The sequence below is a fragment of the Gossypium arboreum genome, chromosome 11 (assembly GCF_025698485.1).
Source record: "Gossypium arboreum isolate Shixiya-1 chromosome 11, ASM2569848v2, whole genome shotgun sequence".
In the NCBI taxonomy this organism is placed as follows: Eukaryota; Viridiplantae; Streptophyta; class Magnoliopsida; order Malvales; family Malvaceae; genus Gossypium; species Gossypium arboreum.
In genome coordinates, this window is record NC_069080.1 from 132,596,865 (window position 1) to 132,609,179 (window position 12,315).

The 12,315-nt window shown below is 32.4% G+C and overlaps 1 protein-coding gene and 1 pseudogene across 1 annotated transcript; one reads left to right on the top strand and one right to left on the bottom strand.

Annotated features, from left to right (window-relative positions):
- Positions 1–408: 408 nt before the first annotated feature.
- Positions 409–4,849, top strand: LOC108470563 (T-complex protein 1 subunit theta-like). Its single transcript, XM_017771914.2, has 13 exons — positions 409–763; positions 1,020–1,282; positions 1,391–1,537; positions 1,650–1,811; positions 1,945–2,022; positions 2,271–2,404; positions 2,591–2,663; positions 2,749–2,826; positions 2,909–3,031; positions 3,189–3,283; positions 3,700–3,924; positions 4,031–4,088; positions 4,263–4,849. The coding sequence occupies exons 1-13, from the start codon at positions 616–618 to the stop codon at positions 4,329–4,331; spliced, it is 1,653 nt and encodes a 550-aa protein (XP_017627403.1). The 5' UTR covers positions 409–615; the 3' UTR covers positions 4,332–4,849.
- A 1,683-nt stretch (positions 4,850–6,532) lies between these two features.
- On the bottom strand, positions 6,533–12,059 carry LOC108472059 (disease resistance protein RUN1-like; annotated as a pseudogene).
- Positions 12,060–12,315: the final 256 nt, after the last annotated feature.

The window sequence follows — 12,315 nt, forward strand, 5'->3', positions numbered from 1 at the left end:
AATTATACCCAATCAAAGTTCATATATTAAATTACCATTAAATCAAAATTAATTTGCTGTTTTAAAATTACCCTTTAAAATATAAATATATCTTTTATATAAATGTTTTATATATTTTTATTTTTTTCATTTTCACAATAATCTACTAAATTTATATTTATCATTAGATACAAGTCCTTTGAAATCTAAATCACAATTTTAATAGGCATAATAATAAATTTATTTCTTAACATATATTTATTTTAGATCATTTTAGCTTTAAAATTTCAAAATTTAATCAAATTGTTTTTATAGAAAAGTGACTAAAATATTAAAAATTAAAAATTAAAAGTTAAGTGATTTTAAAGAAAGGGACCAAAATGATAATAAAAGTAAATATTAGAGACTAAATTTGCAAGTTTTTGAAAATCTTAAATCTATGGATTTTTGAAAGGAAGAGCTTGCATCTAAGACAAACCTTTATAGAAAGTGTTTTAGGGTTTGCCTGACTTACGCTTCCATTTTGCTATTTCCTTCTTCAAGACTAATTCAAGTTCCATTTCCCCCCATTTCTAGGGTTTGTTTTTTTAATTTACTCTTCTTTGATTAGGGTTTGTGCAAAAAAAGAAGAAAAAAATGGCGTTCTCAATGCAACCTCATGGCATACAATCGATGCTTAAGGAAGGTCACAAGCATCTCTCAGGTCTCGATGAAGCTGTTTTGAAAAACATCGATGCTTGCAAGCAACTCTCAACAATCACCCGCACTTCCCTCGGCCCCGACGGTACCCTTCTCTCTCTTCGAATTTCTTTATGAATTGTTGTTTTTAATTTGAATTTCGCTTTGTTTTCTGTTTGAAATTCGGATCAATTGTTTTAATGTATTTTAGGTATGAGTATGATTTTTATTAATCATTTAGATAAGCTCTTTATTGCGAGTGATGATGCTACTATTGTTCTGTTTTTTTTTTCCCGAAATCCGGGTTGATCGTTCTTTTTGTAATGCCTTATTTGCTTTAATTTTCTGTTAATGTTCTTTAGGTATGAATAAGATGGTTATTAATCATTTAGACAAGCTCTTTGTTACCAATGATGCTGCTACCATTGTCAATGAGCTTGAGGTTCAGCATCCGGCGGCAAAGATATTAGTTCTGGCGGGTAAGGCTCAGCAAGAGGAAATTGGTGATGGGGCTAATTTGACAATTTCTTTTGCCGGAGAGCTTCTCCAAAATGCTGAGGAGCTTGTTAGGACTGGCTTGCATCCGAGTGAGATAATCAGTGGATATACTAAAGCAATTACCAAGGTTTGTCCTTTGCACTTTTAAGTGACTTCAATGACCTGAGTATTGTTAATTGTGATGATAAATGTGCTGTCATTTGTGAATTGGTTTTTTGTGTTTTAACTTTTGTAGACACTTGAGATTTTGGAGGAGCTTGTAGAGAAAGGTTCTGAGACTATGGATGTACGGAATAAAGAGCAAGTTGTTAGTCGAATGAAAGCTGCTGTTGCTAGCAAACAATATGGACTGGAAGATATATTGTCTTCCCATATAGCTGATGTAATTCACAACTCGTTGCTCTCTGCGTAACCAATCAATTATTCTAGAATCTATTGCCTTTTGAAGGGTAACATAATTGCATTTTCTTTCTTTTATTTTTTTTTGTCATTAGGCTTGCATCCAAGTCTGCCCCAAGAACCCTGTGAACTTTGATGTTGATAATGTCCGTGTGTCAAAGCTTGTTGGAGGAGTTTTGCATAATTGCACAGTAATTAGGGGAATGGTTTTAAAAGGTGATGCTGTGGGAAGTATAAAACGTGTGGAGAAGGCGAAGGTAATTTTTTTTCTTTCTATTTATCCATTTCAGATTAATTTAAGTTATACAAAGCTGCTTGATAGTTTTCACTTGGCCAAGTTAAAGGTCTTGTTGCTTTTTGACTTGTATTGTTGTGTTCACTTCCTGTTAGGTGGCTGTGTTTGCTACTGGTGTTGATTCAACTGCTACTGAAACAAAAGGAACTGTTTTGATTCACTCTGCTGAGCAGGTAAATTATGATAATTTTTTAATTCTTTTTTTAAATAGGAGATCATATGAAAGAAGTAACCGATTAGAAGGCAAATTGTTTTGAATGCATTCCTGTTATTTTAAAATCTGTGGTTTTGGGCACAATGGGCATAATGATTTTCTTATCTCATTCTGTCCGTCTTTACATTTTGTAAATTGGTATAGGGTGCTTTTGTTGGTTAAATATTCTAAATGTGGAAGGCTTCTCTTGATGTTTTTTTCTTACAGCTGGAGAATTATGCAAAAACTGAAGAAGCTAAGGTTGAGGAGCTCATTAAAGCAGTTGCTGATTCTGGTGCCAAAGTTATTGTTAGTGGTGGAGCAGTCGGGGAAATGGCATTGCATTTCTGTGACCGTTACAAGTACATCAAGCTTCCTTCCCATATTTCCAACTCTTTACTTTGCTCTTTCTTGTTTTGATTTGATATTTAGCCCATGATGTTGAATATGTTGTTGTTGATAGATTCACCTACTTTTTGGATTCAAAATTATTTCAATTATTTTGCTCTCTTGGTCAACATCTCTGATACGTGATTTTATTTGTGCAGATTAATGGTCTTGAAAATCAGCTCAAAGTTTGAACTACGACGCTTCTGCCGCACAACAGGCACTTCTGCTCTTGTGAGCATTCTATCTAGATTATGTTATAAGGAAAAAGATCACATCTTTTGATTGCAACCTAATGGGCCTTTAATTCTTCTGACAGCTGAAACTCAGCCAACCAAAGCCAGATGATTTGGGATTTGTTGATTCAATTTCAGTTGAGGAAATCGGTGGTTCTCGGGTATGTTTGAAGAGGTGGCTTTACTTATATTTGGTTCCTTGTCCTGGCCTCACTCTATTTTGCCTTTGCCAATTTAACGTAGGTCACTGTTGTGAGAAGTGAAGATGGGGGTAACAAGGTTGCCACTGTGGTTCTGCGAGGAAGTACTGATAGTATATTGGATGATCTTGAAAGAGCTGTTGATGATGGAGTCAATACATATAAGGTTTTTTTTTGCTGATCTTTTTCTTTGAATGCCATATAAACCTGATTAAATTCTTTTATTCTCACCTGCTGAAATTGTCTTTTCCATTTTTTTTTGGATGTAAATTCCAAGGAAAGAATCATTATCCCATTCTTAATGCCCATTCATTTTTGGTTAGGCAATGTGCAGAGATAGTCGTATAGTACCTGGAGCTGCTGCTACAGAAATCGAGTTGGCGAGAAGACTGAAAGAGTTCTCCTTCAAGGAAACAGGGTGATTTGTTTTTTCCTAGTGCTCTTCTTAATGCAAAATGCCATCCTGCATGTATTGTTTCATATTTAAGCTGCAAGTTTGTGCATTACACTTGTATGAATGACATGAACACATTTGTGGCTTGATGGAATTCTACCCAAGGTAGTCAGTACCACACTGGTCGGTACGACCGGAACAGGTGCAAGACCGACCATCATGATTCTACCTGCTGAACAACTAGGTATTCAGGCATAGTGCTGGAGAGGTGTCAAATGAGTCTTCTTCTGCATTGTTGGCTGTCATGTTATTTATATCTTGCATTGGTTATGTTCATTCTGATAGCTGTGATGGGAATCTCCTACAGGTTTTTGGGATTTATAGTAGATTAGATGAGTACTAGAAGAAGCTATTAATATTAACTACGGGATATTTTGCAGATTGGATCAGTATGCCATTGCTAAGTTCGCTGAAAGTTTTGAATTGGTACCGAGAACCCTGGCAGAGAATGCTGGACTGAATCCAATGGATATTATTTCTAAGTTGTATGAAAAGCATGCATATGGGAATGCTAAAGTGGGCATCGACTTGAGGGGAGACGACTCTGAGGATGGTGTTTGCAAGGATGTCTCAACCGTGAATGTTTGGGACCTTTATGTCACTAAGTAAGTCGCTATTTACAATTATTTCTGGCTCAGTTCCGTTCTCTTTTGCATCGAAAATTAACCTCGAATTCTTTTATAATTTACAATTGTTGACTTTTTTTGTCAGGTTTTTGGCTCTCAAATATGCTGCAGATGCTGCCTGCACTGTGTTGCGTGTAGATCAGGTAATTTACTAGAGACAGAAAGCTTGAAAATGAAAATCGCACTTAAAATAGTTTGCTGATGGGATTAGGTTCTCATGCAAAGCTGTATTTGTTGCTTAGGATTGCATATGTATTTCATTTTCCAAACATTTTCTTCCACTAAGCTCAGTAATGCCGTTGATTCAATGTTTGCAGATTATCATGGCGAAACCAGCTGGAGGTCCAGCGAGGAGAGATCAACCTGCAGGAATGGATGAGGACTAAATCTTGCATGGTATGATTGATTTCCCATCTCTTGTATCTCACCACCCCGTATTCGGACTTTGTTTAGGCATCTATTTTATTATTATTATTTTTTATTTTTAGATGCTAAAACGAGCTCGACAGAATTTTGCATGTGATTTTAGAATGTTTACGGTGGGGAGTAGTGGTGATCTATGTTTTTAGTGTATTACCCTAACCTATATTAGGGCCTGGGGTAGGGAGTTAGAAGATCGTCTTATTCATATCTTTCTCGATTTTACATGGATGTTGGTTATATCATAGCCTATATTACACGAACCCATTCATTTTCTCTAAGTACCTATATTTAACACTTATGTTTGATACATATCTAGATATGTATATAAAGGGATTACATAAGTTTGGGTCAGATAAATTGATTTGAATAGACTTTTATGCATTCCTACTGAGGGAGGGATTTAGTGATAAATTCAATTATTATGTATTAAATGGACAAATCTAATTCAGAATAAAACTTGAGATTTAGTTATTTCGTGCAATTTGTCTTTAAGAACATTTATTTCAGAATTTTGTTTGTAAGGTTATAACATTCTCGCTGTAAAATAGAGGTGAACATTTGATAATTTCATTCTAATCATAATTGTGCACCAATTATAAAGTGAGGAAAATTGCGCACCAATCAAATGGAATTTTCTTCAATCTATCCTCTATTTAAGTTAGAGGAAAAGATGGTCCAAATGAGATGACACATGAAAAGTTTAATGTTGAATTAAAACGAATTCATTATTCATCTCACGTTAATATCATTAAATTATCGGTTTAATCAACATTTGCGATAAAAAATCCATAATTTGACTCAAAATAAAATGTTGAGGGTTAAATTGTTGAAAAGTAAAAATTAAGGGTCAAATTGTTAAAATTTATAAACTCTAAGAACCTGCCTAGTTTAAAAGGTTTTATTGACATCATTATTAGATTACTATTTAAATTCATTTAAAATAATATAATATAATCTACATTACATTATATGTAAAAAAAACAACTAATTATATATTAACATAATCTATATCAAATTTTACTTCTCAAAATTCAGCCGAGCATATAATCTCCCTAAAATTTACATTTTAAACTTTTTCAATTTTAAAATTTTAAATTTGTAAATGTAAAATTACATTTTAATTTTTCTAAAATTGATAAAAGTTTGATTCAATTATTTAAAATTTATAAAGATATAAGCTATTAAAATAGTTAAATTATATTTTATTATTATAAAATTATAATTTAATTTTCACTCCCAAAAATTTATCCGAGCCTATAATTGTGTTAAGTGTTTGCTTCCATTTCAACTTGATAACCTTTGCTGGTCCTTCACTTGCACGATCCTTTGAGCAGACTTTCATGTTTTTATCTGTCTAAGGGATAAACATAAAACACCAAGAATATTTTTGTTGCATTGAGATAATCTATATCACTATTGAGATAATCTATATTATTGGTATATTAATTTACTTCTAATCGAGAAATTTTGTTAATATCACATAAAATACAATCATCTCACATTAAACAAGAACAAAAAATGAATCTATTGAATTTTGAAAAATATATTGGATATGAATATGTTTCTCACACAGAAAAGATTTTCCAATTAATTAAAAGAGTATACTTTATATTCATATTTGAATAAGTGTTAAAAATAAATGTTTAAACATAAATACTTTGTAAAAATATAAATTGAACAGTTGGAATAATATTATTTGTACTTCAAGCCATGAAATTTAAATGATACTTTTATTACAAGGAATTAAACCTATTTAAGTACTATTAAAGACTTATATTTAATCTTTCAAACATATAAAAATAATTTTAACTGATTAAATTGAACACATAAATTGATCTCAAATAAAATGTTGGTTTTAACTCAAGTGAAATTATGATCTAATCCTCATTAGAGGATTTTCACATTTTATTACGTGCTTTGTCATGGATGATATTTTTTTCTCCACATTTGTGTCTCAAATTGATTATATTTACTTCAACTTAGAAATAAAATATAGATGTAAGTGAATATATATATAATGAAAATAAAAATTTAATAAAAGAATGAAACTAATATAAATGTACACATTTCAGTGATTAAAATTTTAAATGGTATAAAAACCTATATTATCAATATTCGCAATATGAGCTCATGCTTAATGTGAGTATAAATAAAAATTTAAAACTTTTTGATATATAATGAAAGGATCATATCTCTTTTGTAAATAAATTTAGAATGATTACTTTAAATGGAATAAAAAATACAAACAAGATAGATGTATAGAAAAACAAATCAACAGGAGGTTGGTTAAGTAGTGTACCACACTTAATGCTTCTCCCCCGATTGGCCCATTATAAAATTGAAAAATTTCTGCATCCGTTTTGGTTGCGGCCCTTCTTCCTCCGCTACGTTACTAGCTTTTCGTTTTTTGTGAGAAGTGCTATCTACTGATCCATGGTTGTGAGCAGAGTGTTGGTGGATGTCAGAAGATTGAGTGGTATGGCACTGCAACTCTTTTATTTCTTCCAAATCTTCCTCATACACTATTCTAACACCACACTTCTTCACCTTAGCATTGTCTTCAACATCTGGGTCTATGAAAGACAGCTCAAGCTCATCGCATTTATGATCTAAGCAATCTGTTGCCCGTAAATTATTGGTTTCACAATGACCATATTTATTCTCCATGGAAATTGGATATAGTTCATCACGCGACCAATAATGAAGTAAAAGGTGATCTTTCATTATGGGCTCCACCCCCCAGCCGTACCCATCACAGCTGGCTTGTTCAGAATTTCTGAAATTGATATATGCATAACAACTGATAATCTCTTCATCTCTTGAAGAATCATTATTGATAAAAATGCAGCAAGAAGCAACTCCAATCCATTGACTATCTTTCGGAAGGGGTATCTTAATTGAAGAGTCACTTTTTTGTTGGCTAAACCATTCTGGGATTTCACTTCCTGGCATAATAATATCAAACATTTTTCTCGAATTTGCAAATGCCTGCAAAATAAAACACAAGTCGTTTGGTAACTAAAACCATAAATTCTCAAGTATGAGATTTTGTAAGGGAGAAAATAGAGATTAGTCGACCTTAAGATGTTTTCTCAGCAGTGTTAATGCATTGATATTCTCAGCCAATTTGAAACAGTTAATGGCATAAACGAGAGCCTCATCCACTAAGTTGCATACTTTTGATGGACTTGCAACTACTTCAAGTGAAGCACAACCATCTATACTCACATGTGTTATAGTTGTTAGAAGCTCAGGCAAGGATTTAAGCATCTTGCAATTTGATAAGCGAAGCGATACAAGCCTGCTAAGTTGAGTAAGAGCCAAAGGGATGGTGATGAAATTGTTACCCTCAAGATAAAGATGACTCAAAGAGGATAGACCATGAATATCTGCTTCACCAAGAGTGCACATGTTGCAATTTGACAAATCAAGAAACCAAAGCTTTGAGAGTCGAGTAAGAGATTCAGGTATGCTGATGAAATTGTTACCACTAAGAGCAAGAAGTGTCAAAGAGGATAGACCAGAAATATCACGTGGAATATCTCCTTCACAAAGATTGCAGTCCCTTAGATTTAGCTTTCTTAATGAACTCAAACCTGACAACAAAGGCAACATCCGAGCCATGGGATTCGTCTTTCTTCCTTGGATTACCTTGAAAAGAGAAGGCAAATTTGGTCGTGACTCCTTGCGGCCATTGAAAGATAGAATTTCAAGATTTTTCAATTGAAAAATGAAGGATGGTGGCTCTGTTATGCTTGTTTCACTCAAGTCAAGCTCTTCCAAAAACTCTACTTGTTGCGAATTCACTGGCAAATACTTAATTTTATAACAACTAGAAAGGTCAAGAGTTTTTAGATGTTCCATCCTCCCATCAATCTCCGGAAACCTTACAAGACTTGAGCAACACGAAAGAATTAATGTTTCAAGAGATTCCATTCCAATTCTGGTTGGAAGATTCCTAAGACTTTTGCAGTCTCTTAAATTCAAAAGTTTAAGCACCTTAAGCACTCCGATTGATGGATGGACATCTACTAATCTGGTACAACCTTCCATAATCAAAGCTTCAAGTTTTGGTGCTGTTGTGAAGTCTGGTGTCTTGATCAGGTTTTGGGACCCTTTAAGGTTGATCATTTTCAACTTATACAATGGCTGTTGAAGACAATAATAAATTAGACAGAAAACAGAATAGTGCTAATTTTTATTTTCTTTAGCTTAATCAAAGTTTAATTATTTGTCTTAAAATAAGCTAAAATGATGAGTTAATTCTTACTCTGTTTCCCTTCCATAGTTGTTCAATGTGACTATATGGTAAAAGAAGTCTAACAAGGTTGCCGGGTTGGAAGCTTGAAGGCAAGTATCTCAAAGGACATCCCATCCAATCTAAAAGCCGTAATTCATTAGAAAGATATTTGAGATCATCACAATTTGATAGGCAATGCACTTTGAGCAATCTCAAGTTTTTCATCTTTGAGAAAGTATCGGCACTCAAATTGAGTATCTTGCTCAATTCCCTAATAACCATGAGCAAAACAATAATAAACTTCAAAATATACAAAAATATTCAATATCTAAAAATTATGTTGCATCAATATTGTTTTTTATTAAGTAGTTGTATCAAATACTTATATCTTGTGTATTGAGATATCATTGAAAATATTAGGCAACACTCTATCTAATACTTCATTAGAATTTTAATTACCTAAGCCTAAAAAAACTAGAACTAATATTTTGATTCATGTTTGGTGCATTGACGTGTAATTCTATGCATTATTATGAAGCAAATGATGACATCACTTGGATTTATTTTTTGAAAACTTTTAACCACATGTTATAACCTAGTTGACTGATATATATTGTTATTACATCTAAAAATTAAGAATTAAGGAGGTGTTTAGTTGAGTGAAAAAGTGGAGGGTTATGAGAATAGAGTGGAAAAGTGAAAAGAAAAGAAATTTTAAGTGTGCTTAGTCAGAAAGAAAAGTAAGAAAAAAGTATAACAGATTAATTTCTATTACAATGCATAAAAATCAAACCTTCTAAATTTTATTTACAAATGGTTTACTTTCTTACCTTCCCACTTCTCTGCCACAATAGTGAGGAGAGAAATATATTTTTCACGCTTTCACTCTAGTTTTCCATCATTTTAGTTTTCTATCTCTTCAATTTTTCATCTTTTTAATTTTTTTCCACTCTACCAACCAACGCCAAAAGGTTTTTTTTGTCATTTTTTATTGGATTTTTTTACAAAAAATAATAATAATTTTAATAGTACATATTGATAAATTTATATGTTTTCTTACTTTTTATTGTCGATGACCATACCTTCAATCACTTCTGTACCCTAAAAATAATCAAGAATAGACAATAAGAAAACAAAATAAATTATCTAATAATACTTTTGAAAATTTATGTACATATTCAACATTATCACAATCTTTTGGTTGAAATATACTAAATAAAACATTTTTTACGAGAGTAGTTCAATAAAATTAAAGCTAGTCAATGTAACTTAAAGGATCAATATATAAACCAATTAGACTAAGCTTTGGGTTTACATCATATATGGATAAAAGAAAATTTTGTATGTAATTTTTGTTGAATGTTTTTTGTTAGAACATGATGGACATCCTTTTCCTTCCATAATCTGCATCGTTTTCCAGGTTCATTAACACATTTTTCTTCAACAATTTTTCTTCCCATTTCTTGCAACAAGGCATGCATCCAAAAATATTGGTTGTTATCACTGACTTTTATGAGAGATTTCTTAATGAGAACATCGATTTCAATATCTGGGAAGAAGTTACAACCATTTAATACTTCCATTACAAAATCTTTCTTCTCCATATTGAAAAAGCATGCTATATCTAGAAATATATTCTTCTCCTTTTCTTCCAATCCATCAAAGCTAATTCTTAGTGTGTTAAGAATTTCTTTGTTAGGATCTTCTTTAAGTCTTTCGATTGCACTTCTCCATTGAACTATATCTCTATCGCACAAAAATGAACCCAAAACTTCAAGAGCTAAGGGGAGACCACCAGCATAACGTACAACACATTTAGAAAGTTCAATGAAATCATCTTTCGGCGTTGTATCCCTATCAAAAGCTTTCAAATTGAAAAGCCTAAGTGCATCGCCGGAATTCAATGTTGTAGGCTTATACACATCATCGATTCAATAAGATGGGAGCAAATGTTCATCTCTTGTTGTTACAATGATCCTACTCCCTAAACCAAACCAATAACGCCTTCTAACTAAGCATTTCAAGTATTTTAAGTCATCAACATCATCAAGAACAAGAAGAACCTTCTTGCTAGACAACCTTTGCCTAATTATGGTATTCCCTTCATGAACATTGAAAAATTTGAAGCATTCATCTGGCAAGATTTGAGAAAGGAGTTGTTTCTGTAAAGAAACAAGTCCATGTTTGTTTGAAACTTTTCGAATATCAGCAAGAAAGCATTTACCTTCAAAATGAGGTGACATTTGAGTGTAAGCAACCCTTGCAAGAGTTGTTTTACCGATGCCACCCATTCCGCAAATTCCTATAATGCGGACATCGTCTTCCCCAATGTTTATTTTCGAATACAACTTCAACAAAGGTAAACTAATTCCAACCAACTCATCATGAACAACCGGATATCTCTGACATAATTTTGCTGATATCTTCTTAACAACGTCTCCAATAAACTCTGCTTCATGCCTACAAAGAAATTAAATTCCGATATGCACTCTTTCATTTTTAGTTCAGTGAATCATGAATTAGATTGTAAGATATATTATAGCATCAAAAATACACAACTTGCTCGCTAGTTGAAATATGGGAATTCTTAATTAAAAACAAAATTATAAAAAATAAGATGCAATAAAAACACAATTTTGTAGTCATTAAAATTAGGAAATAGAGAAGAAAAGAAAGAAATACCTATTATTTAAATGCCATCCCAAGATGTTAGCCACTTCAGTCAAAGCGTTTCGCCACTTTTGGATCTTGTCTTTATCTTCCTTGTATCTTTCTTCGTGTTTGGCAAAGGCTTCTTCAACTTTACCTTTTTGTTTTCTTAAATCGGATGGATCCACATGGTAGAAAATTGGAAATACTTTATGACCCTTGTCATTTTTTTGTTTAACAATCTCCGCAAGCTCCTCCAAGCACCAACCAGAAAGGGCATAGGTCTCGGAAAAAACGATTACCGAGCACCATGATTGCTGAATTGCTTTCAAGAGTTCCGGTGCGATCTCTTCACCAGCCTCCAACTTTGGATCATCTCTAAAAGTGACGATCCCATTTCTGTTTAGAGCATCGTAGAGATGATCCGTAAAGCTCTTGCGGGTATCTTCACCTCTAAAACTCAAGAACACATCGTACTTCTTTGTAGAAATGGATGAGGAAGTCGAAAGTAATAACGACATGAGGATGTATGAGAAGAAAAAAATATGTGGATGTAATGTTCAAAACCGAAAATAGACGGCTCGATACCTCAGAAACAAAGTAGAAACTATAAGTATATGAGCATGAGAAAGGAGAAAAACAGATGAAAATTCGAGGAAAAAACAAAGGACTTGTGTTAAGAAATTTCTGTGTTACTTTCCGAAATGAATGTATCAGTATAATAATAGCTATGGAAGGGAGTAGGTGTGGAAATTTGGGGTTATAGATGCTCTTTCCAGGAAGACTCTAAGAAGGTGAGAGTTGACAAAATGGAGCCTACAATCATTAATAAGTGCTGGACGGTTTGTGTTTGACTTTTTTTCTTTACATTATCATATCAATTTTTATAATTAATTGCTTCTAATATATTGTGGTTTTATTAATATTAATTAAAATTTTTAGATATTATATTTTTAATTGAAATAATTAGTATAAAATAATATTTTTATTTGAATTATTGAATATAAATAAAATATATTAATTTATCAATTTAAATATTATAATAGAAAATTTTAAAA

Excerpts from the sequence above, each read along its gene's own strand:
- LOC108470563 (XM_017771914.2), top strand. The coding sequence starts at position 616 with ATGGCGTTCTCAATGCAACCTCATGGCATACAATCGATGCTTAAGGAA. Across the intron at positions 2,023-2,270 it reads TGATTCACTCTGCTGAGCAG|CTGGAGAATTATGCAAAAAC; the intron begins GTAAATTATGAT and ends TTTTTCTTACAG. Across the intron at positions 4,089-4,262 it reads CTGTGTTGCGTGTAGATCAG|ATTATCATGGCGAAACCAGC; the intron begins GTAATTTACTAG and ends CAATGTTTGCAG.